Source organism: Oryctolagus cuniculus, chromosome 3 (assembly GCF_964237555.1).
Source record: "Oryctolagus cuniculus chromosome 3, mOryCun1.1, whole genome shotgun sequence".
Classification (NCBI taxonomy): domain Eukaryota; kingdom Metazoa; phylum Chordata; class Mammalia; order Lagomorpha; family Leporidae; genus Oryctolagus; species Oryctolagus cuniculus.
This window is the reverse complement of record NC_091434.1, coordinates 2,194,662-2,220,673: the sequence shown is the minus strand read 5'-3', so window position 1 is coordinate 2,220,673 and position 26,012 is coordinate 2,194,662. Positions and strand designations below refer to the sequence as shown.

At 53.5% G+C, this 26,012-nt stretch overlaps 1 protein-coding gene across 3 annotated transcripts in view; it reads right to left on the bottom strand.

Annotated features, from left to right (window-relative positions):
- The window catches only part of ILKAP (ILK associated serine/threonine phosphatase), a 35,202-nt gene that overhangs the window by 1,805 nt on the left and 7,385 nt on the right, over nt 1–26,012 (bottom strand). The window contains exons 2-11 of one of the 3 annotated variants that reach the window (XM_051838240.2): nt 21,198–21,263; nt 21,048–21,095; nt 20,681–20,737; nt 17,439–17,555; nt 16,152–16,278; nt 14,227–14,333; nt 13,414–13,507; nt 13,105–13,192; nt 12,043–12,164; nt 111–230 (exon numbers count right to left, since the gene is read on the bottom strand). In XM_051838240.2, the coding sequence (XP_051694200.1) occupies nt 111–230; nt 12,043–12,164; nt 13,105–13,192; nt 13,414–13,507; nt 14,227–14,333; nt 16,152–16,278; nt 17,439–17,555; nt 20,681–20,737; nt 21,048–21,095; nt 21,198–21,263 (946 nt within the window). The remainder of the gene's footprint in view (nt 1–110; nt 231–12,042; nt 12,165–13,104; nt 13,193–13,413; nt 13,508–14,226; nt 14,334–16,151; nt 16,279–17,438; nt 17,556–20,680; nt 20,738–21,047; nt 21,096–21,197; nt 21,264–26,012) is intronic. The other 2 variants (XM_070069965.1, XM_051838241.2) reach the window with 2 other exon arrangements.

Below are 26,012 nucleotides of genomic sequence, written 5' to 3'. Positions count from 1 at the left end.
GAGACATGGCCGTCCTCTCCACACCCACCCACACACACACCCCCCCAGCAGGGGCTCAAGGTCACAGACACACCACGCACACGCACTCCTGTGTAGGGCAGCATGCTTACCTGTCATTGGGCGTCAGTTGGCAGCGCCTGATATCTGGCACAGACGTGACCCCACAGCGCTTGTACTGCCCGTCGCCAATGGAACGAGACACCTCTAGCACGCCCAGGACACGCCCATCCCTAAAACGGGAGAAGTGTCAGAGTCCATGTGATGGATCGCGGGTCCCGGGCACACGACCTCGCCAGAGCACTAGCCGGGAGTCACAGACGTGGGCTGGGACCCCACGTCAGCGGGCTCGTCACTGCACCCGCGGGAGGAGGAGCGCCCAGTCCGACCGCTCTGGCAGCAGCTCGCCTGCCGCAGCAGCAGGCCAACCCAAGGCGGACAGAGGGCCGGCGCGAGGTTTCTGTCTAAAGCGCCTCTAGTGGCTCCAGCAGGCAGCCAGGATTAAGAACCGCTGGGACGTGGCGGCGTCGTGCGGGGGCTACGTCGCCACTTGCGGCGCTGGCGTCCCATGTCAGGGTGCTGGTTCACACTCTGGCTGCCCGCTTCTGATCCAGCTTCCTGTTAACGTGCCTGAGAAGGTGGAGGGTGGCCCCTGCCGCTACGTGGGAGACCAGGACCGAGTTCCTGGCTCCTGGCTCCAGCTCAGCCCACACCTGGCTGTTGCAGCCGTTTGTGCAATGAGCCAGTAAATGTAAGATCAATCTCTGTTTCTCCATTTCTCTGTTTTTCTAAATGAAGAAAGAAAAAAACGAACAGCTGGAACCAGGGATGTTTTGCACTTCAGTCTAACTGGATTTGGGAACACACCAAAATGGCTACTCCTAGACTGCAAAGCACACGTCCTTCTGGGCAGCTGCAGGCTGATTCAGTGTGCACATGAACGGCAGCACTGCACACAGCATTAGAGGGGGGACGGGGGGGAGGTGGCGAGAGACACTACGGCAGTCCTAACACCGGGAGGAGCCTACTGTGCCCACGATGGCTCAGCCCCGGCCAGCACGTACTGCCCTGGCCTGCCCTGCCCTGCCCTCGGCCCCTCATCTGTAAACCCAGGAGAGAGGTGTGAGAGCGCATGTGTGTGGAGGTGCGGAACTGCTAACCCGTGAGCTCTGCAGACGGTGTGACAGACGCCAAGGCAGGAGCCACACCTGGGCCTGGGCTGCTGGCCTGGAGGCGGAACCGCACCTGTGCCCGGTCAGCTGCAGTTCTGCCGGCCGCTGAAAATCAGCAGTGCGGTGGCACACAAAGTACTAAACAGCCAGAGGGCGCACGAGGCACACAGGGACAAAGCTGAGGACTGACGAGCGATGGGCCTGCTCAGCTCTAGGCAGCCTGCCCGTGCCCGTCACGGCCCCTCAGCACTGGCAGGTCCCAGAAGATTGAGTTACCACCAGCAGCTCCGGCACAGCACAGGTGAGCGTGGGAGACACAGAACTCACTAGGCCGAGCGAGGACAACCTGCGCCCGCCCGCATCCCCGAACACTGAGCCCTGTTCCAGCACGAGGCAGGCCCCACTCCCTGAGCAGTCAGAGTAACAGCAGGGGTAGGGCCCACTGAGCAAGTCAGAGTAACAGCAGGGGTAGGGCCCACTCCCTGAGCAAGCCAGAGTAACACCAGGGGTAGGGCCCACTCCCCGAGCAGTCAGAGTAACAGCAGAGGCAGGGCCCACTCCCCGAGGAAGTCAGAGTAACAGCAGGGGCAGGGCCCACTCCCCGAGGAAGTCAGAGTAACAGCAGAGGCAGGGCCCACTCCCCGAGCAGTCAGAGTAACAGCAGAGGCAGGGCCCACTCCCCGAGGAAGTCAGAGTAACAACAGGGGCAGGGCCCACTCCCCGAGCAGTCAGAGTAACAGCAGAGGCAGGGCCCACTCCCCGAGGAAGTCAGAGTAACGGCAGAGGCAGGGCCCACTCCCCGAGCAGTCAGAGTAACAGCAGAGGCAGGGCCCACTCCCCGAGGAAGTCAGAGTAACGGCAGAGGCAGGGCCCACTCCCCGAGCAGTCAGAGTAACAGCAGAGGCAGGGCCCACTCCCCGAGCAGTCAGAGTAACAGCAGAGGCAGGGCCCACTCCCCGAGCAGTCAGAGTAACAGCAGAGGCAGGGCCCACTCCCCGAGCAGTCAGAGTAACAGCAGAGGCAGGGCCCACTCCCTGAGCAGTCAGAGTAACAGCAGGGGTAGGGCCCACTCCCCGAGGAAGTCAGAGTAACAGCAGAGGCAGGGCCCACTCCCCGAGGAAGTCAGAGTAACAGCAGAGGCAGGGCCCACTGAGCAAGTCAGAGTAACAGCAGGGGCAGGGCCCACTCCTCGAGGAAGTCAGAGTAACAGCAGAGGCAGGGCCCACTCCCCGAGCAGTCAGAGTAACAGCAGAGGCAGGGCCCACTCCCCGAGCAAGCCAGAGTAACAGCAGAGGCAGGGCCCACTGAACAAGTCAGAGTAACAGCAGAGGCAGGGCCCACTCCCAGAGGAAGTCAGAGTAACAGCAGAGGCAGGGCCCACTCCCCGAGCAGTCAGAGTAACAGCAGAGGCAGGGCCCACTCCCTGAGCAGTCAGAGTAACAGCAGAGGCAGGGCCCACTCCCCGAGGAAGTCAGAGTAACAGCAGAGGCAGGGCCCACTCCCCGAGGAAGTCAGAGTAACAGCAGAGGCAGGGCCCACTGAGCAAGTCAGAGTAACAGCAGAGGCAGGGCCCACTCCCCGAGGAAGTCAGAGTAACAGCAGAGGCAGGGCCCACTCCCCGAGCAGTCAGAGTAACAGCAGAGGCAGGGCCCACTCCCTGAGCAGTCAGAGTAACAGCAGGGGCAGGGCCCACTCCCCGAGGAAGTCAGAGTAACAGCAGGGGCAGGGCCCACTCCCTGAGCAGTCAGAGTAACAGCAGGGGTAGGGCCCACTCCCCGAGGAAGTCAGAGTACCGGCAGAGGCAGGGCCCACTCCCCGAGGAAGTCAGAGTAACAGCAGGGGCAGGGCCCACTCCCCGAGGAAGTCAGAGTAACAGCAGAGGAAGGACTCACTCCCCGAGCAGTCAGAGTAACAGCAGAGGCAGGGCCCACTCCCTGAGCAGTCAGAGTAACAGCAGGGGTAGGGCCCACTCCCCGAGCAGTCAGAGTAACGGCAGGGGTAGGGCCCACTGAGCAAGTCAGAGTAACACCAGGGGCAGGGCCCACTCCCTGAGCAGTCAGAGTAACAGCAGAGGCAGGGCCCACTCCCTGAGCAGTCAGAGTAACAGCAGGGGTAGGGCCCACTCCCCGAGGAAGTCAGAGTACCGGCAGAGGCAGGGCCCACTCCCCGAGCAGTCAGAGTAACAGCAGAGGCAGGGCCCACTCCCCGAGCAGAGTAACAGCAGATGTAGGGCCCACTCCCCGAGGAAGTCAGCAGTGGGCAGAACCACGGCCCTGGGAAGCCCATCCATTTCGGAAATGCCTGTGTTCGGACATGGCCGCGTGCCTTGCCTGCATCCATGGCAGCGTGTGATCCAGGACGTGAACACGCAAATGCCATCCAGCGCAACAGCAGCAAAGCAGGGCCCTAGCTCCAGCCCTGCACGGCGTCACCCCTGCATCGGGTCAATTTCAGTGAAAATGCAAAAGGACAACTACAGACCAGGCTTGCTCCTCGGCCCCAGCGGCCCCAGCTGCTCCATCTGCTTTTCTAGAACTTTCTAGCGTGTGCCAGCATGTGTGCTAGACCTGCCCAGCGTGTGCCAGCATGTGTGCTAGACCTTCCCAGCGTGTCCTAGCATGTGTGCTAGCACTCTTTCCGGCATGTGCTCCACTTCTAACAAAGTCTGCGCCCCAGACACAGCAGACGTCTGTATGCCTCGGAGCAGCCTCTTCCCAACAGATTGTTGGGAATTTATTCTCCTTCCCTACCTGCAGAGTTCCTCTCCCAGAAACACAATTCTTTGTAGGAAGTGGCTTTTTTTTAATTAAAGTTTTTTTTATCTGAGTGACGGAGAGGGAGATCTTCCATCTGCTAGTTCACTCTCATGCCAAAGCCAGGAACCTGGAACTCCACCCACCACGTGGGCTGTCTTCCACTACTTCCCAAGTGCACCTGCAGGGAGCCGGGGGGAGCCGGAGCAGCCAGGACTCACAGGTGCTTCGGTGTGGGATGCTGGCATTGCAGGCTGTGTTGTAATTCACTGTACCGCAAAGCCAGCCCCTTGGAGTGGCTTTTATAGACTTTTTTTTTTGACAGGCAGAGTTAGACAGAGAGAGACAGAGAAAGGTCTTCCTTCCGTTGGTTCACCCCTCAAATGGCCGCTACAGCCGGTGCTGCGCCGATCCGAAGCCAGGAGCCAGGTGCTTCCTCCTGGTCTCCCATGCGGGTGCAGGGCCCAAGCACCTGGGCCATCCTCCACTGCCCTCCTGGGCCACAGCAGAGAGCTGGACTGGAAGAGGAGCAACCGGGACAGAACCGGTGCCCTGACCAGGACTAGAACCCAGGGTGCTGGCACCGCAGGCAGAGGATTAGCCAAGTGAGCCGCGGCACTGGCCTTTATAGACATTTAATCTTAATTTTCATTAATTTGAAGATCAAAGAGACACACAGATCTTCCATCTGCTGGTTCACCCCCCTAATGCCTGCAACATCAGGGCCAGGCCAGGCCACGGCCCTGAGTGGAGAACGGAATCTGAACCTCCATGTGGGTGGCAGGAATCAGCCACTTGAGCCTTCCAGGGTGCACAGGAGCAGAGAGCTGGAATCAGAAGTGGAGCTGGGAGTCAAATCCAGGCACCCCAATAAGGAATGTGGGTGCCCCAAGGCGCTTCTACACTGCTGTGCCCATCACCCGCCCCAGGAGTGGCTTCTGAAGTCCCAGCTACCAGGCCAGTCTTCCTGTCCTGGTAATCAGCCTCATCAGGATGGGCCTCCTGCGCCACTTCACTTCTCTTCTGTTGTCACCTGCCAATCATCATCTCAGGTCTTAGCTATTATCCCCATATCTGTTACCATTCTTTCTTCACAATCAGATCTTGTGACTTCATCTGGCTGCTAAGAAAAGCCAGAAGACTTACTCCTCCAGCAGTGAGTAAAAAGCAGGCCCTCATGGTCTTGCTGAGGAGACCATCTGGGCGGGGCTGGGGCTGGAACCCCAACCCCAGTGTTAATATGAGGGTGCTACAGAGGACCCACAGGGATGATTCCCAGGCTGTTTCTTTTAGCTGTGAGTCTTGTGATTTGACCAAATTCTAGGCATACACCACTGACATACCAGGGTCCTTCAAAATGTAGAAAAACGCAATTAAAAGCTAAGCTTATTTTGGTGCAAAATCTTACTAGCTCCACGCAGTTTTTCACAATGTGCACTTGAGATGAACTTTCTGAAGACCCCTCATGCATGGTCTTGCAAGGGCTTCAAACTTTTCTTGCACTCAAATAAAATGATCTTGTCATTCTACTTCAGCAAACATCCCAAGTACCCTCATCTGAGGTTCAAATCTAAACGCTGTCTGCAGCCTTCCTGACCCTCACCTTCCCAGAGGAATTCAGCACTGCAGTGCCACAGGCAGCAACCAGTGTAGCAAGGCAGGGAAAACGAGAACACACAGGTAGATCTGCTTGTTTGGGGCGGGGGTGGGGGACCCTCGGAGAAAAAGACCAGGAAGTGGGGTAAATGGGGACAGCAGAAAGCAGGGGATCTACGTCTGCTTACTCAGCTCAGGCTGTGACCTACGTTCTGAAGTGCACTTCATCTTTACACGGCGATACAAGGAACCCACAACTCTCCATCTTACTTCTCTGTAAGTGCAGAGTTCAGTGGCAGAGTGCGCTCACACCGCTGTGCAACCGCCGCCATCTCCACAACCTCTCATCTTCCCAGATTCCAAATGTCCCCATGAAACACTGACTCCCCGCACCCCCACCCCACGTTCTGTCCCCATCGCACCCCGACTCTGCACACCCCCACCCCACGTTCTGTCCCCATTACACACCGACTCCCCACTCCTCTCCCCCCGCACCCCCACCCCACGTTCTGTCCCCATCGCACCCCGACTCTGCACACCCCCACCCCACGTTCTGTCCCCATTACACACCGACTCCCCACTCCTCTCCCCCCGCACTCCCACCCCACGTTCTGTCCCCATTAAACACTGACTCCCCATCCCCTTCCCCCGCACCCCCACCCCGTGTTCTGTCCCCATTAAACACTGACTCCCTGCTCCCCTTCCCCGCACTCCCACCCCATGTTCTGTCCCCATTACACACTGACTCTGCACACCCCCACCCCACGTTCTGTCCCCATCACACACCGACTCTGCACACCCCCACCCCACATTCTGTCCCCATTACACACCGACTCCCCGTCCCCTTCCCCGCACCCACTAAACACTGACTTTCTGTCCCCATTACACACTGACTCCTCGAGGGACATCAATGCAGTGGAATCATGCGGTGTTTTTATTTCGGACTCGCTGATTTGACTGCCCAGCATGGCGTCCTCAGAGCTCATCCACATTGCACCACGTGTCCGCATGGCTCTGGAGAGCTGAATGAGCTCCTGCCGTGTGGACAGACCTCACTCTGCTCACGCACTCATCAGTCAATGGACACTCGGTTGTTTCTCCCTTCTGCCTGCTACAAACAGGCTGCTGTGAGTGTGGATTATAAAAATCATCTTTTCTAGTCCCTGCTTTCAGTTCTTTGGGGTACACAGCCAGAAATGGAATTTCTAGGACAAAATGATAATTAAAGAGAGTGAGCTCCAACCCACTGATTCACTCCCCAGATGCCCACAACACCTAGGGCAGGGCTGGGCTGGGCTGGGCTGGGGGTGGGGGACTGGCTGGGACCACAGCCAAGGGCAGGACCTCAACCCAGGTCCCATCTACTCAAGCCCACACTGTGCCCCCAGGGTGTGCAGTGGCAGGAAACTGGAGCGCCAGGAACTGAACCCAGAACTCTGACGTGGGACTCGGGCCTCTTAACCCGCGCCTAGACCGTCAGGCGGACGGCCCTCCCCGTGTGATGATCCTGTGTTAGATGCCGAGGAATCGCCACACTTTTTCCACGGCAGCTGCCCCATTTTACAGTCCCGTTAGTAATGCGCAGGGGTTCCAATTTCTCCATGTCACTGATAAAGGAGAAAAAGCCCTAATATATAAACAATTATAATAATGATCATAATAACCAAACGATGAAAATGATTACTTAACCTTTGCACACAATACTGACAGCACATCTTTCAAAAACTTGTTTTCAATTTATTTTCATTTTATTTGAAAGGAGCAGAGATAGAGAGAGAAACAGAAACAGACAGACATTTTCCACCCACTGGTCTGGTCCTCAAATGCCCACAACACTGGGGCTGGACGTAGCCAAAGCTGGGAGCCCAGAACTCAATCCAGGTCCCCCACGTTGGGGGCAGGCACTAAAGTACTGAGCCATCACTTACTGCCTCCCAGGGCGTCCATCAGCAGGGAGCTGGACTGGAAGCAGAGTAGGGACTCGGACCCAGGCACTCCGATGTGGGATGTGGGCATCCCTGGCAGGGTGCTACCTGCTGCACCAAACACCCGCCCCTGACACATATTCCAAGGGCAAGAGAACAGGAAGGAACGTTTCAAATCGTTAACAGTGGTAATTTTGATACTGTGATTTTTACACCATTTTGACAAATATACTAACATTATCAGGAACCAAGATTTTTAGCATAAAAGAGCCAAAAATACTAAATCAGAGAAGCTCTGAGAAAGGCCTATAAAGTTAATTCTAAGTAAGACAGCCGTCTGGGGAGGGTGTTCGGTACAGTGATGAAGCTGCCATTAGGGACACCCAATCTCAGTGTCTGGGTTCCAGCCCTGGCGAGGTTTCCCATCCCAGCTTCCTGCTACCACACACTCTGGGAGGCAGCAGGTGCCGGCTCACGTCAGTCAGATCCTCACCATCCAGTGGGAGGCCTGGACTGAGTGCTTTGCTCCTGGCTTTGGCCTGGCCCAGTTCTGGCCGTTACAAGCATTTAGGGAGTGAACCCTCTCTCTCTGCCTTTCAAATCATAAATAATTTTTTTTAAAGGAAAAGAAATAGCCAGCTGAGCATGCAGTTTTTAAAAACATTGATTTATTTGAGAGGTAAAGTTACAGACAGTGAGAGGGAGAGACAGAGAAAGATTTTCCCTCCACTGGTTCACTCTCTAAATGGGTGCAATGACTGGAGCTTAGCCAGTCCAAAGCCAGGAGCCAGGAGCTTCTTCCCAGTTTCCCATGCGGGTGCAGGGGCCCAAGGACCTGGGCCATCCTCCACAGCTTTCCCAGGCCACAGCAGAGAGCTGGATTGGAAATGGAGGAGCCGGGACTAGAACCAGCGCCCATATGGGATGCTGGCATCACAGGTGGAGGATTAACCTACTGCACCACAGCGCCGGCCCCAAAGCATGCAATTTAAAATGTGTTTCCAAGTGCCATCTGTCACTAAATAGGCACAGAATTAATGATACTCCAGTTGAAATGAGCAACCCCAGCACGCAGATTCTGGTTATTAAACATTGACCCAAGGGACAGGCACTTGGTCTAGCAGTTGAGACTTTCTACATCAGGGTACTTTGGGTTGATACTCAGGTTTGGCTCCTGACTGCAGCTTCCTGCTAATGCGTGCCCTGGGAGATAGCAGGTGATCACGTAGTTGGGTTCCTGCCATCCACATGGGAGACCTGCATTGCACTCCTGGCTGCCGGCTTCAGCACCCCAGCCAATGCAGGCATTTTGAAAATGAACCAGCAAATGACAATGCTCTCTCTGCCTGTCATATAAACAAATACACACACACACACACACAATAACCCTAACATATGAAAAGGACACTGGACTAGCCTGAAGAAGCTTCCACTGGCCACATCTTGGATAACGTGGGCAGCAGAAAACAACACAATGCTGTGATCGGAATCAGCCATGTGGGGCCAGCGCTGTGGTGTAGCAAGTTACGCCTCTACCTGCAATGCCAGCATCCCATATGGGCACCAGTTCAAGATCCAGCTGCTCCACTTCTGATCCAGCTCCCTGCTAATGTGCCTGAGAAAGCAATAAAAGATGGCCCATGTGCTTGGACCCCAGCAGGGACATTGGAGACCCGGAAGAAGCTCCTGACTCCTGGCTTTGGATCGGCACAGCTCTGGCCATTGTGGCCATTTGGAGAGTGAATCAGGGATGAAAAAAAATCAATCTCTCTCTTCCTCCTCCTCCTTGTCTCTGTAACTTTTTCCTTTTAAATAAATAAAAAATAAATGTTTAAAAAAAAAAAAAAGAGCTCAGCATACTGAGTACATGAGTCCACTAGTCCACAGTGACTCTCAGGGGAAGGAAACAAAGGGAGAAACAGAGGTTAAGGGCAAACTCTGGTCTCCACAACACAGGACATTTTACTTTGCAAACTACAGCTCAATGAAAGAATTAAACACTTACCCTGCTTTTTCAGAAGTACTGTGTTTTCCCCTATCAGGGAGGGAGAAGAACATGAAAACCCACCTTCGTCATCCCTAATGAAGCAAGGACCACGAATGGGAACAATGCACTCCCACATGACCTACTCTCGCACAGGGAGACACGAAGCACCCATGTGCTGGGACTCTTGCGCCCAATGGTGATGTCACCTGCACCTACGCAAGCTGGGATCTCAAGTGTACAGCGTCAGGGCGGGCACTGTGAGGTAGTGGGCTAAGCTCTGTCAGTGGCGCCAGCATCCCATACAGGTGCTGGTCCTAGTCCTGGTCGCTCCTCTTCCATCCAGCTCTCTGCTGTGGCCTGGGAAAGCAGTGGAGGATGGCCCACATGCCTGGGCTCCTGCACCCATGTAGGAGACCTGGTGGAGCCTCCTGGTTCCGTTGTGACCATCTGGGGAGTGAACCAGCGGATGGAAGACCTTTCTCTCTGTTCCTCCCTGTCTGTAATTCTACCTCTCAAATAAATCAATCTTATATATATATAAAAAGTATATAGCATCTCCCATAAAACTTCTACTGAAAACATTTACTCTTAATCTACAGAAGGCTTTACATCTAGCTTCCAGTGTACAAGAAACAACTGAAAAATGGCACCATGAAGAAACAAATTCACAACTGGAGAGACTCCACCACTGCTGGCCGAGGCCAACACGCGCAAAGTCTAGCAAGAAACGGAGCCCCAGGCTGGGTGCTGCCTGAGGGTGACTGGGAACAAAGACGGTCTGGACAGGTGGGGAGATAGGCACATGGACAGGATGGCGACAGCCTAACCTAGGGTATCAGACAGGTAGTCGACAGCCTAACCTAGGGTGTCAGGCAGGATGGCGACAACCTAATGTAACCTAGGGAAACAGTTCAGTCTCGGGTGACAGCGTGGTCACTGATCACGTTGTCTGTCCTTACCCTTGTATTTAGGGTGTCACGTCATCACATCTGCTACCACCTTTCAAACTGCAGCCTGACACACACACCCTAAGTAAGCTGTGGGATGCAGAATCTGGGTGGTGGGTACGAAAATGTTTGTTCTACAGTTCTAAGGTTTTTCTTTATGTTTGAAAATCTCATTACTAGGGCAGCAGGGAGCAGGTCACAGCAGGCTCTGCTACTCAGGGACCGCGATCCACACCCATCTCTGAAACGAAGGGTGCACCCAGGCCCGCACTGTCCCAGGCCATCTGACACTCTTCCAGATTACATGGGGAGTGAGGAGAGCAAAGGAACTGCAAGGCAACTGGCCTTCCCTGCAGCCACAGAACTGCCCACATCAAACTCCTTTTGAGGAATCTGGCAACAGCAGAATCTTGCAGCTTTAGGGCAGAAGGAGTGATGCACTCCTATCAGGTCACACCCCCAGGCAGTTACTTCTACAGCAGTCACGGTCACAGTGCAGCAAGGGGTCGGCGCTGTGGTGCAGCAGGTAAAGCCGCCATCTGTAGCGACGGCATCCCATATGGGCGCCGGTTCACATTCCGGCTGCTCCACTTCCGATCCAGCTCTCTGCTGTGGCCTGGGAAAGCAGGGGAAGATGGCCCACGGCCTTGGGTCCTGCACCCATGTGGGAGACCTGGAGGAAGCTCCTGGCTCTCGACTGGCACAGCTCCAGCCGTTACGGACAGTTGGGGAGTGCAATATGGATAAAGGATCTCTTTATCTCTCTCTCTGCCTTTCTAACTCTTTCAAATAAATAAATAAATCTTAAAAAAAGAAAAAAGAAAAACTACAGATCCCTCTCCTTTAAAAAAAATGCAGCAAACAGCACTGCCCGTGACTGACAGCAGGCCCAGTTCAGCACTACTCACGTCAACTGCAGTGACGGGGACCGAAACCCCCTCTCCCTACTCCTGGTGCTCAGCCACCCTCCAGAAGGCTCCCTGCACCACGGCCGCACTCGGCCTGGAGTGGTGACACAGACCTCCCCAGACAAGCACACAGAGGGGCTGTGGGGAGACGCAGATCCGGGCAGCCTCACTGAGAAGACTTCTGTCTCATCTCCAGCAGAACATAGGACCCTGATGGCCCAGCTGCACAGCAAACCAGAAAACTTGTCCAGCCACATTCATAGCATGACGTCCTTGAACTGCAAGTGCCCTCCAGCATGGAGAAGACCAACCCTTTCTTCCTCTTAGAGACGGCAGACGACAGACCAAAGCAGAACCACAGGCTTCCAAGACTAGAAAGAGGGGACCAATGGAACTGCTGAAGACAGAGCCAGGTGAGACGTGCCCTCTGCGCCACTCCTGGGGACTCCAAACGCCTATCTCCACCACTTCAGATTTCCTCTTTGGAAAATTCACCCAAGACTGACTCAGTGTGACAAGTGACAGTATTTAAGAACTTCCTAGGCACAGAGAAAATGATGCAAATGGTGAACGTGAACTTGAACGGGACGGTCCGTTGGCAGTTAGGGAGGCACGTTTCTGTCCTGTGGTGCTCACCCACCCACACACCAGTGTTAAGCGTCAGGTGCAGTCTCAGCGCACCATGCCGTCCAGCACAGCCCACTGCGCCGAGGGCCACGTCCACGCCGTAGCGCCACTGCCCTCAGCCCAGGGTTACCTGACATTCCCTCCAGCCTTCTGTATTCTCATCCGTTCTTCATACTGGGTGGGGTTATGCTCTTTGCTGAGGCTTAAGGCTGCGTGTTTCTGACTCTCCTCATTGTAACGACACAGGATTGCCTGGGGAGGTGCAGATTACAACACTCTTAGGGAATGAAGGAGCCAGCACCCAAAGTTACCAGCTGAAGACAAATTTAACAGTGCTTCATATTCAGCTCGGAACATAAGTTCTGGGGATCACGCATCAGAGAAATATGAAATAGCAAAGTAGTGTCACAGGGTGGGGCGAAGACCTGGTTTAGGTCTGAACGCTGGCCCACACTGGACACACGGGCTGGACGGCCACAGTAAGTCACTCAGCCTGAGACAGGCAAGGGAAGCACTCAGCGCGTGCCAGGCTTCTCCTCGCCTTGCGTCCTCCAGAGACACGGCCTGGCTGCATGTTTTCCGTGCGGCCCTCCACGGCAGTACCCGTGTGAGTCCCCATCCCCTCCGGGTTCACCGTTTGTTTCAGAGGACGCTGAGGCCGGGACGTGAGTCACACCGCAGAGTCAGGGCCGAAACCCGAGTCTGATTCTAAAGCCTGGGTGGGCAGAGTCACCCTGCTCCGGCGCCTGAGGCGGCAGGGAGGCTGGCCGTGACACAGTGACACGGAGAGGCGAGGGCTGGGCCGGCTGTCCAGAGTGTCACACCATGGGACACAACCGTCTGGCCCTGGCCCTCGGCCCTGTGGAAGACCAGCACCTCACCTAGTCCTTTCCTAGGCACAGCTTTCAAGCTGAAAGCACACTGCTTTTGCGAGGCAGGGTTACCAGTGCTCACGCATTACTGCCAGAGAAACGCAGTTAAACAGTTAAGCTGCTTGCGTGCTCACTGAATTCTGACCCACAGGACGCCATGGCAGGGAAGACAGAGACAGGAAAGGAGGTGGGCTGCCGGAGGGGAGGCGGTCCTCCCAGAGCGCAGAAGTCACTGTGCGCCAGCACCCTCGGCAGAGCTACAGCCAGAGCGTGTTCAGCACCTGCTGAGGTCCCCAGGGAACACGCTGTCACCCACTCACCCGGCTGTCTCCAAGGTTAGCGATGTAAAGGATGTTGTCCACGGCGAGGACACACGTGGCAGTGGACCCGTCCTTCCAGGCAGGCTTCCTGGGGGAACACATCAGGAACACAGTCACAGACAGGCAGACCCCTGAAGGCTGATCTCCAGGGCTGAAGGCGCAGACAGACTGCCTCCCAGACACCGCTTCCTCCCCGTTTTAGGCTGTGAGGGCTGTAGGAGCTCAGCGGTGCGGGCATCCTTCAGCAGCGAGCACCGTGTCAGCCATCTCAGCACACCTGGCGAGCCCCCCACCCCGCGCTCTACTCACTGGCTCGAAGCTTGTTTCAGGAACTCTTCATCAGTGTGCTTAAATGTGTCCAGGAGGCACCTCTTCACGGTCTTCTCCACACTGATCACGTCTCCTGTTTGGGTGGGGGTGGAAGACAACCAGCTCTCAGGGAGGGAGGAGCAGGAGAAGCACCCCCACACACACACACTGTCAGCCCCTTTCTCTCTCTTTGCCAATCAGCTGACTCCTAAGCATGAGTAAGACCAACCTCTGTTTCCTCATCTACAAGACAATGCCATTCGAACCTGGTTTTCTTAGATGCCCAAGTACCATGCCCACGATCCACGTGACACAAGAAATGCTATCTTAGGGGCCTGTGAAATGGCACAGCGGTACAGCCTCTACCTGCGACGCAGGCTTCCCACATGGGTGCTGGTTTGTGTCCCGACTGCTCCACTTTCGGTTCAGCTAATGCCTGGGAAAGCATGGAGGATGGCCCAGGTGTTTGGGTCCCCGCTACCCTCATGGGACACCCGGAAGACCTCCTGGTTCAGCCTGGCTGTTGCAGCCACCTGGGGAATGAGCCAGCAGGTGGAAAAGCTCTCTGTTTCTCTGTCTTTCCCTCACTCTCTACAATTCTTTCAAATAAATAAATAAAAGAAGTGCTACCCTAGGTCACACCCACACAGTTGCCACACATTCAGGAGCCTCAGAACCCACTCCTCTCAGCCCAGGGTCTTGTAGGTGGCATCAAGGGTTCCTGGACAAGCACAGAACTACACATCTGGCTGACCCGGCCACCCAGCGGCCGACCCCAGGCCGACTCTTGGCTGACCTGGTCCTCAGTCTCACCTTTAGGGAACTTCCTGATTAAGTTCTGATGGAGATTCTGTGCAGCGAACTTTGAGGCTCGAATTCCTCCGTGTCCATCAAAAACAGCAAAATAGGAAACCCGAGTGCTAGAAAACGGATTCAGAGTCAGCGAAGATCACGCTGCCCTTCAGCACTTAGACCGCGCCCGAACCGGGGCCCAGCAGGAGGGCGTCACGCACGCACACGGGAGAAGGCCTCGGTGCTGAGACACGCTCCGGTGACCTTCACAGTATTTTAAATTAAACATTAAAACATCCAGATTTCAAAATACAAGCTGCTAACTTGCATTTTACTGACAATGAAGTTGACATACAGAACTTTTCCCTATTTTAAGTAAGATTTAGTTTAAACATTTAATATTTAAACAAATAAACAGCTATTAACCCAAGACAGTAAATAATATAAGAACAGGGGGAGATGCCAAAATTATTATTCAAATAAACTTGGGACTAATAGCTGTTTCTGAAAGCCTATCTTACCAGTCCTATTACTGTTCCCCTTGCAAGTTTCGCCAAAACCCACATATATGGAACGAAAGGCGTCAGTTTCAAGAAAAAAAGAACAAAAGTGCCAATGAGAAGTGACATTTACTCTATATTGTCTTCTTCCAAACTTTCTGATTCTGCTTTGCAATTTGGGGCCATCGTGAGCCATGAGGGAATACACTGTGCAGTTTATAACCAATAACTGTTACTTTCAGCTTAGTACAACGAACTTCACAAAGATGGCAGAAAAAAATGGAACTAAATGTATGGGTTTACTTGGGTGTCCCCTCCAAAAACTGAAAACATTAGAATTTTCCCAATTCTTCATGTATTATGAAAAAAAGAATTATTGGCCCCAAAATAAACTCTCACTTTCCGAAGTGCACTGGCACTGCTAGGTGTGGTGCAGTGTTATGTAGATATGACATGCGCTCTCAGCTACATGCACCCCAGGGGATCTGCACCCCCAGGTCCCAGGGGCCCTCTCCCGCTGTACGGCAGTTCCTAGGCACAGCGGTAGCCTCGCAGACGCAGGCGTGTGCACAGTCTGTGGCAGCCACGCCTTTGCAGCATCACAATCAGGCCGCATCTACTGGACAAAAGCCATCAGCACAAACAGCACCAGTGCACTGTGCAGGGGCCGACGGGTCTAACTTACAGTGATACATAGTAGGTAGTGAGTATCACATAGTCACGGTATGTATGATATAAGAACCAAGTGTGTGAACAGCCAACTTAACGACTGACTTCTCCACGCCTAGGAGCCCACCCAGAGGCTTCGGGCAGCACGGCTGATGGAAGCATCTCACCGTCCCTCTTCCCGGCACATTTCTGCTTTTTGGCTCTTTCTGTGTCCTGACTATCGGTACTAGCTCCAGTGACTGCCAGACTTGAACTGGTGGCTTCTAATCCTACTTTCCAGGTCGCAGGAGACCAGTCCCGCCAGAGCTGCTCTGTGAGGCAAGGAGGGACACACACTGAGGACTCGTGCTGTGGTCACTCCCCGTTCAGCAGGATTCCTAACTGCAGCCACTGCTGACAGCTGTGGCGGAGCTGTCCTGGGCTTGAAGGCTGCGATCAGATGCCAGTAGCAGCCTCCTCCCCTAACTGTGACAACAGAAATGTTCCCCAGACACGGATAAAATGCCTCTCAGGGACACAGTCAACCCCAGCCAGGAACCACTGACGCAGAACCGAGCAACGCCAAGTGATGTCCGTCGTTGTTTAAACACGACTACATAGTCCAAAACAGCACTCGGAACAGAGGAGCGGGGAGCGGGGAGCGGGGAGCGGGGAGCGGGGAGCGGACTCCGCGCAGGCTTGCTGGGGAGCGGGGGGGGGGGGGGGGGGTGCGGGGGGGGCGGGGCGCGGGGAGGGGGAGCGGACGCCGCGCAGGCTTGCTGGAGCATGTGCACTCACATGAGGGATGACGGAGGCCTGCACTCCTCGGTGATGTCGTTCAGGATGACGTGGGCGTCCTGCATCTCCTCCCTCTCACCCTTCCGCTCGGCCACATAGCCCTTCAGACCGAAGATCACCGACGAGGCTAAGGAAACAGAACAACCACCAAAAAAAAAAAACAATACAAAACTGTGCCCGGCCCTCCGGGAGTCCTAGTCCCAGAGCAAGTGAGAGGGAGCTACGGCTGAGTCACTCGGCAGTGTCTGAGGTGCAAGTCTTTCATTAAAGCTGAGTGCTGTTGGACAGGCCAGACTCTCTGAGGCTGGACCCAGGGGCCACACAAGGGGGAAGCCAGAGACACAGAACGCTCCCTCTGACTTGGCACAAGCCAAAGCCCCAGGGCAAGAAGTGTGCCCCTCCCAGAGAGGAGCTCAAGTCAGAAAAGGACCACGTGCAAATCTAGTGCTGACAACCTCACGAGGACAGAACAGGTCTTGAGCAAGTGCAAGCCCGGGGAGTCGGTGCTCGTGCCCCTGTGGGCACTGTGAAAAGCAGCACTTCCACGCCGGAGGCTGCAGAAGGAACGAATGATAGCATCGGCTGCCTTTAACGCAACAGAGAGAGGACAGAGGATCACCGCCCACAGAGAACTAACTCCATTTACGCTTTCGCTGTGTTCTCATTTTCTGACGCTGAGAGCCACAGGGGTCACCGAGGAGCCCTCTGTAAGCGCTGTGCCCTGGGGAGCGATACGCAAGCTTCAGGGCACATCTCTGCGAGCCACGGCGAGCCCCGGGCGGCCTGCACCTCTTGCTGAGGTCCGCAGTGGCAAGGGACAAAGCAGTCTGGTGCAATACATGAAAATTCACAACGGTTTCTCTGTGCTTGATACCCTTTTCTCCCTTACAAATCTTCAAAAGTTACAAAACTGACTCCAAACTTCAACTGCTTTCCCCAGCCACAGCTCTCACAGGAGGCCGCCTGAGGCGGAGTCAGACTCAGCGCTAACCAGCAGGTGTGAGCAAGGCCGGCTCAGAGGCCGAGGGCAGGAACCCAGCGGCTCTCTGAGGACAGCTAAGACGACTCCTATCTCCTGAGCGAGGAGACGCAGGCCTCCTGTCTGAGCAGAGGCCGGAGAGACATGCACAAGGAAGCGCAGGCAGTCCCGGGAAGCTGCAAGGGGCCTGCCCACTGCTGAGGCTGAGACAGGACAGGACGGGGTCTAACTGGAAAGCGGGGCTTAGTCTGCTCTGGGCCGTTTAAGCTGCGGAGTCTAGTACATTTGTTTTCAAATTGTCTGAAAACCTTTACAAACTTTCTTTTCCACAGGCTCTTCGCTGCCGTTCTCTTCCTCGGAGGTCTTCCGCTTCGCTCCCTTCCCGTCACTCCTCCCCGACTGGGATACGGAAGTGGCAAGGGAACCTGGAATGGAGGCAGACGGACACACAGCTGCAGACTGGCGGAAAGTCCTTCCCGGCTCTCGCGGACGGAACGGCATCTCAAGCAGTCACTGGCATTAGACACGGTCGGGGCTAGGCCCCAGCATGGGGTTGGCGGGGCTACACAGGCAGGGATCCAGCCCGTCAGACTGACTCTGGAAGCGCCTGTGAACGAGGCCTCTCAGTGATCAACACACACACGTGTTGTTGGCCGGTAGCACACGGAGACTGTACCTCCGCAGGTCCTTACTGATAAATGGGGACACAACTGCCACACCTGGGGAAGTTCAGAAACGGCACACATGAAAGCAGGCGTCAGCTTTAAGGACTGCTCCCAACTGCACACCACCAGGCCACGGCAGGTGTTCCCTCGCGCAGGGGTGCCTGTGCCCTCGGAGCCGAGCAAAGGCAGCGGCGGTGTGCGCGCCACGAGACAAGGACCGAAGGCTGGGCCTGCAGCACCTGGGGCCTCCCCAGTACACAGGTGAGAACACCGTCCCCTCAGAGACACCTTGTGTGCAAAGAACGTGTCCCAGTACCTGCCCCATCAAGTGTCTAACAGCTCCCCGTGCCCCCGCTGGCTGCCACATATCTGAGTGCCCAGGAAGAAACCAGCCTTGCTTGGATGGCCAGTCCCCTGCCGTCCCTGCTGGCGGCTGCACCACACACTCGCCCTGGCTCGCACTGCACCCCCGCCGTGCACCGGGACCCAGGTCTCGTGCGGAGCCCCTCGTCCTGGGAAAGAGGGTGCCGCCAGAAAGGGGGCTGCCAGAAAGGGGGCTGCCCTCTCGCCGTCACGCAATGCACGTTCGTGGGGAGCCTGGCGCTAGAGCATTCGTAGACGACCTGTCTGGGCCGGGGCTTCCTACGCACAGAGCAGCTCCCCCTGCCATCTATTTCAAGTCAGCCTTGCCCTCAGGGAGATGCGGCAGCCATGTGACACACATTCACAGGGAAAGGCCACGAGGTTTCCAGAACACTCTCTCCACAGCCTCTCCCTCAGCTGCTGCCTGGGGTCCAGGCGGCCCATGTGTGTGTGAAGGTACATTCCTTTCTTTGAATCCCAAAAGAAACCTGAAGAGTTTTGCTGCTGACTTCTAAGCAAATTATACTGCCAAGAATGCAGGCTGCAAATGAAGCAGGTTCTTTAGTGGGACTTATTTCATAGCCTATAACATAGTAAATTTTTATAAATGGTTCTTGTCTGCTAAAAATGTGTCATTTCTCTCAAGAAATACAAAACATTGAATGCAAGATTCTCTCTCTATATACACCCCTCAAAATCAAGCTTGCTAATAGCAGATGTCAATCTTCTACATTACAGTGTGTGGCTTTGTTGTCCTGGGGCAACCGACAGCTATGCTGAATCTTTGTTTCTTTCATTAAACCGATTACGGGCTTTGTTTGCACATATTAAGTTACTATAATGAAGAGTCTTACTCTTTTTTAGATTAATTTATCTGTACAGAGGGGAAGAAAGAGGTCTTCCATGTGCTGCTGCAATACCCAGGTGGGGCAGGGTGGAGCCAGGAGCCAGGAGCGCCATCTGGGTCTACCACGTGGGTTGCAGTGACCTAAGCACTTGGGCCACCATCTGCTGTCTCCCACAACCCCAGCACGTTAGCAGGAAGCAGGATCGGAAGCAAAGGAGCCAGAACATTAAGCAGCACGACTCCGCTATGAGATGAGGTTGTCCAAGCAGCGGCTTAACCAGCTACCCCACAACACTTCCTCCTAAGATTACTGTCTTTATTGGGAAGATTTCAAGCTAAACTTTGAGTTTCAGAACACTGTAAGTTTTTGTTACAGGTCTATAGTTTTGAGAATTCTTCTTTTTTTTTAAAGATTTATTTATTTATTTGAAAGGTAGAGTTACGGAGAGAAAGATCTCCACCTGCAGGTTCACTCCCTAAATGGCAACATCTGGAGCTGAGCCAACCCAAAGCCGGGAGCCAAGAGCTTCTCCTGGGTCTCCCCTGCAGGCGTAGGGGGCCCAGCACTTGAGCCATCTTCCACTGCTTTCTCAGCCCACAGCAGAGAGCTGGATCAGAAAAGGAGCAGCCAGGATATGAACTGGAGCCCATATGGGGTGCTGGCACCGCAGGCAGAGGCTTTTTAGCCCACTACACCACTGAGCTGGCCCCTGAGGATTCTTAAGTAAAATGACTGATACTATTTCTAAAATACAAGAAGTGTACCAATTTAATCTATACTTTCTAGACTGATTCCAATGATTTTATGGTAATGAATTAAAGAAAAAACTTGAGGGGTTAGCATTATGGTGTGGGGGTTAAGCTGCCTCCTGTGACATCAGCATCCCATATGGGCACCAGTTCGGATCTTGACTGCTCCACTTTTGATCCAGCTTTCTGCCCTGGGAAGGGCAACGAAAGATGGCCCAAGTGCTTGGGTCCCTGCCACCCAAGTGGGAGACCTGAAGAAGCTCCTAGCTCCCCTGGCCCAGACCTAGCCATGGTGGCCATCTAGGGAGTGAACCAGCAGGTAGAAGATCTCTCTCTCTCTCTGTGTAACTCCGACTTCCAAATAAATAAATGAATCTGAACAACAGCAACAACAAATACTTTGGGAAAAAGGTGTTCTTTTGACCAGAAAAGGAAAGTTGTACACCAGAGAGAGGACCTCCTACACTCAGCTGTCCCCAGCGGGGGGACGCTGTCAGAAATAAGACGAGCTGCTGTAACAACACAGAAGACTGTTCTGTTCTTCCCTGCCACTTAACTGGGACACAAACAGGAAAGTTTAACGTTTGCAGGAGCAGGTGGAGCCCATGCTAGGGCATTTGATACACCTAATCTGTCCTGGAACATAAGGTAAACCAGAGTAATAGACTGTGATTTTTTTAAAATGTTAACAACACAAGTCAGAGTCCATTACTGAACTCGTAATTCTTAGTTTCAACCGAAGTTGAACAATCACCAGGAGCGACGTAGTATGGAAGTACCTGTTTGCTTCCAGCTGATGGTGCCTATTTAGCTTTAATAAACCTTAGCGTGCTAGGACTTCACGCTACCCCAATCCTGTTAACACCAATACCTGGATTTCACAGAGGAGTAAGCCAGCACCTTGAAGCGTCTTCCTGCCTCTTACCTGGATCGCCACTGCCAGCAGGTGGGAGGCCATCAAAAAGCAAAGGTCCCCCTGGCCCTGAAACACAGCAGAACACTGAGTGAGCCCGCAGCCTGGGGCTCAGCGTCAGAATCCAGCCCACAGGACACCCACGTAAGGCACTGGAACAACTCGAGACTCGTGTCAATCCAGTGGCAGCTCGCACTGCAGTGAATAGTATCTCGAACCTATGCTAAAACCTCGCACCTCAAAGGGAGTGAAAACCTGCCCTAAAAAGTCAACTTCACTTCAGCCAGAAAAATAAATCCTCCACTGAACCAGAGAAAACTGCTCAGCAGTTCAGGCAGCACTTCTCAGGGCTAACGACTAGCAGATTTTTCTGCCTTACCTGACGCCATGGATTCAAAACTTAAAGACAGTCCAACACCTAAAACATCTGTGTGTTGAAAATGGGGGAAAGGGAGAAAGATTGAGACAACTCCAATCCCAGGAGGAGCAGAGACGTTGACACACACCTGGGAGAGCCTGAAGACTGTACCTGAGTCAGTACTGCTGGCCGGAGGGAGCTCATCAAAGAGTAGGGGTCCCCTCTGGGCTTCGGTGCCTGAAACACAGAAACCTGTTTAGAGCACACACGGTCTTCGTCCAGGATGAATTCCAACAAGAAAGACGCAGCGGTTTCCCACGCTTTGAGACAAGTTTGCTGTTAGATTTTTCTAACAAATGTTCTGTCCCTTTGGACAAAATTCATTCTAAAACTATGTTCTTGACAGTTATTTAATATGAACATTTGTTTCCAACAATTACAGTAAACATAAAAGCAGCCAATGAGATCTCAACAGGCATTTTAAGGGCTGACGGGTATTCCGAGGAAAGCTAATGTCAACTACTCATATATGAAAGTCTGTCCTTAAGGGTGGACATCTGGCGGCTGGGACGCCCAAGTGCCACACCAGAGCACCACGCCTGGCTCCAGCTCCTGGCTCCGGCTTCCTGCCACTGCAGACCCTGGGAGGCAGCGGTGACTCAAGGGGGCCGTTCCTTGCCACCAGCTCCTGGCTCCGGCTTCCTGCCACTGCAGACCCTGGGAGGCAGCGGTGACTCAAGGGGGCCGTTCCTTGCCACCAGCTCCTGGCTCCGGCTTCCTGCCACTGCAGACCCTGGGAGGCAGCGGTGACTCAAGGGGGCCGTTCCTTGCCACCAGCTCCTGGCTCCGGCTTCCTGCCACTGCAGACCCTGGGAGGCAGCGATGCCTCAAGGGGGCCGTTCCTTGCCACCCACGTGGGAAACCTGGGTTGGGTTCCGGCTCCCACTTTCGGCCCATGGCTCAAGCAGATATTTGGGGAAGGTGCAGGAGATGAGAGTCCCTCTCCCCTTAAGTAGATAAATTAATAAATAATTCGTGGAATTATAATAAATAAACAATAACCCTGGAAAGAAAAAAATCAGATTCTAGACCCCAAAAACCAATACTTCGGTAGCTCAAGACAGATTTCAGAAATAGAGAAACCCTTTGAAGTGCCAGCATCCCATATGGCAGCCGGTTCGAGATCCAGCTGCTCCACTCTGATCCAGCAGCAGAAGATGACCCAGTCCTTGGGCTCCTGCACCCGCACGGGAGACCCGGAGGAAGCTCCTGGCTCTGGATCAGCGCAGCTCCGGTCGTTGCAGCCCACTGGGGAGTGAACCAGCGGATGGAAGACACCCCCCCCACCTCTCCTCTCTCTGTGCAACTCTGACTTTCAAATAAATAAATAAATCTTTAAAAAAAAAAAGATCTACAGATTTTTAAACATCCTCTCAGTAACTTTCTGTTAAAAAAAAAAATTGTAACTTGGTGTCCCCAGCCCCAGGGCAGCAGCTGATTCAAAAAACCTCTATGGACAAATCGAGGGGGGTTAGATAATCAAAGGCAGCCAGCCTCTGGAGAAAGCCAGTGGATTTTTTTTTTTATAATCTAAAAACCTGAAGATTCACATTCCAAAGTATGTCTTAGATCTTTTATGCTCAATTATCCTTTTAAACATACAATTTATCCACTATTTCTTATGCTCCAGATTTCCCTCAAAATTCTATTCATGCTGTAAAATATGCAAAATGTCCACAGGAACAGAGGAAAACAAAGGGCTGAGATGAAAGTCAACACAATGACCACACAGAGGCACCGTCTCACCTCTGACACTCCTCAGAGTCCCAGCATGAAAATGGACTTGTTTAAAATCCAACTCACAGGTTAGGCCACCCTCTGCAATGCCAGCATCCCATACGGGTCCCAGCTGCTCTACTTCCAATCCAGCTCCCTGCTAACACATCTGGAAAAGCCATGGACGATGGGCCAGGTGCTTGGGCCCTTGAAACCATGTGAGAGACCCCAAAAAAGCTCCTGGCTTTGGCCTGGCCCAGCCCTGGTCATTGCAGCCATTTAAGGAGTGAACCAGCAGATGGAAGATCTCTCTCCTCTCTCTCTCTCCATCATTGTAACTCTTTCAAATAAACAAACAAATCTTTAAGAAAAACAATTCACAGGGCCAGTGTTATGGGCACAGTGGGTTGAGTCACTACTCGTGACACTGGCAACCAATATCAGAATGCTGGTTCCACAGTCCCAGGTCCTTCACTCTGATCCAGCTTCCTGCTAATGTGCCTGGGGGGATGGCCCAAGTGCTTAAGCCCTTGCTACTCATGTGGGAGATCCAGATGTGGTCCCTGGCTCTAGGCTTCAGCCTGGCCCAGCCCTGGCTGTTACAGCTATTTGGGGAGTAACCAGCAGATGGAAGATCTCTATGTCTCCCCACAACCTTTGTCTCGCTCTCCCTCCCTCCATCACTCTATTATAAACAAAACCTTTTAAAAATCCACTGAAAACAATAAGTTTATATTCCTCAGAGGTTCACTTCTATCTCCCTGTTGCCTTTATGTAGAAATGACTGGGTATTGATTCTCCTCTTTAAAAAAGTAAAAACTTTAAATAAAATTTATAAACACCAAAGAAAGAAATCTCTTGAGGGCCCTTTAGGTCAGAAGTAGATAAAACTCATCAGAAATCTCTGAGCTACCCAACAGCAACCCTTTTGCTGTACATCTCACATGCAAATAAGACCACAGATGCTAACCCCTGAGCAGTATCGCAAACTGAAGAACTGCAAATACTTCCTGGGTCCAAGCTCAGCTTCTGATTCCAGCTTCCTAGTAAAGTGCACCCTGGGAGGCAGTAAACGACAGCTCAAGCAGCAGCCAGAGGGTGGGAGGCTGGCGCTGTGGCACAGCGGGTAGAGCCGCCGCCTGCAGGGCCAGCATCCCATATGGGCACGGGTCAAGACCTGTCTGCTCCACTTCCCATCCAGCTCTCTGCTGTGGCCTGGGAAAGCAGGAGAAGATGCCCAGGTCCCTGGGCCCTGTACTCGAGTGGGAGACCTGGAAGACGCTTTTGGATCCTGGCTTCAGATTGGCCTAGGTCCCATAATATCTTGATTTTAGGCCTTGAGCATTTTTCCTCCCAGGAATTGAGCAAAAAGTAGCTACCATCTGACTGGAGCCCACTCCTAAACAGACACACTAGCTGTCCCATCACTGACCAATCAAGGGTGGGCCAGGAACACTGGACCAACTGGCACAGCAGCTGAACACCCCTCAACCCCGACTGCCACCTGCGAGATTCCTCACTGTGGCTCTCGAGAGTTGGGAATTGAGCAAAAGCCGCCTGTTTTCCCTGCTCTGGGCTTTGCAAACACCCTTTCCTCCACCACATCTGGCTGGTTGTGCACTGGGTTCTACAACACCCCCACATGAGGCACTTCAGTGAGAAACAATGAGGCCATCTCACACTGTCTCGGCTGCAGTAAGAAAGGCTAAGGACGGCATACCACTGACTGTCAGGCACCATCTCGAGGGTGCGACTCCCTTCAACTCAGTCAGTCCTCACTTTAGTCACACGTGGTAGGCACCCGTGTTTCAGATTAGGAAACTGAGGCGCCGAGACAGCTGCCCGAGATCAGAGAGCTGTGAGGAGTGGAGCCTGTTTCCGGGCCATGCTCCTGGTGAGCGCCACACTGGTCCGCAAGCAGGCACCCTCCCAGGAACTTCACAAAGAGCATCCCTTTCTACCTTGCAATGATCCCACAGTAATAATCGAGAGCCTCTATAAATCCTGGGAATGACTATTGCATCATTAAAAGGATCCAACTTAGAAGTCTGCATTTGGATTTTTTTTTTTTTAAGACTTAACTATGGGGCTAGCACTGTGGTGTAGTAGGTAAAAGCCCTCATTTGTGGCGCCAGCATCCCACTGGGCACAGGTTGAAGTCCGAGCCGTTCCACTTCTGATCCAGCTCTCGCTGTGGCCTGGGAAAGCCACAGCAGTTCTTGGGCCCCTGCACCCATCACCAGAGAGATGGATTGGAAGTGGAGCAGCAGGGACACAAATCAGTACTCATACAGGACCTGCTATGCCACAACACTAGACCCATGGCCACAGATATTACACAAGAAAATTTCTGATTAGTCCAAAACTTACATTTCTATTTTGGCTGAACAGAAATTCAAAATTTTAGGGGCTGCATCATTGGAAAAAGTATGAACTTGACATACTTTGGAATAGAGCCCCCAGGTTCTAAACATTAAGAATTCTAGGCCGGCGCCGCAGCTCACTAGGCTAATCTCCTAGCAGCACTGGCACACCGGGTTCTAGTCCCGGTCGGGGCGCTGGATTTTGTCCCGGTTGCCCCTCTTCCAGGCCAGCTCTCTGCTGTGGCCAGGGAGTACAGTGGAGGATGGCCCAAGTGCTTGGGCCCTGCACCCCACGGGAGACCAGGAGAAGCACCTGGCTCCTGCCATCGGAGGGTGAACCAACAGCACTCTGTCTCTCTCTCTCACTGTCCACTCTGCCTGTCAAAAAAAAAAAAAATTCTAAAGAAAATAGAACTGAAAATGTTTTCTCGTTACAGTGAATCATCAAAGCAAACCCCCCCCCCCCCCCGCCAGCCCCGTTCTGCATCCTGAAGTTAGTTCTGGTAGAAACTAGAAATACCACGCAGAGAAAAACACTCTCGAACTGGTCACTCGTTACCCAGAGGCTGCTATGGAAAATAATAGACCTTAAAATATTTTATCCCAGCGGATGAAAGACTTGTCTCTGTCTCTCCTCTCTGTTGCTCCACTTTTCAAATCAAATCTTTTTAAAAATTCTATGTAAGTTTTTAATTCCCGAGTTTTCTTTCCATGTACAAAGGCACTGTAGGTGTTTTCTGAACGCCAGAGCACTGCTGAAAAAGGAGGGGTTTCCTCTCATCTCCCACCACCTCCACTATTCTCCTCACACCTGTTCACACACATGCACGATCTGGACTGTGCAGAG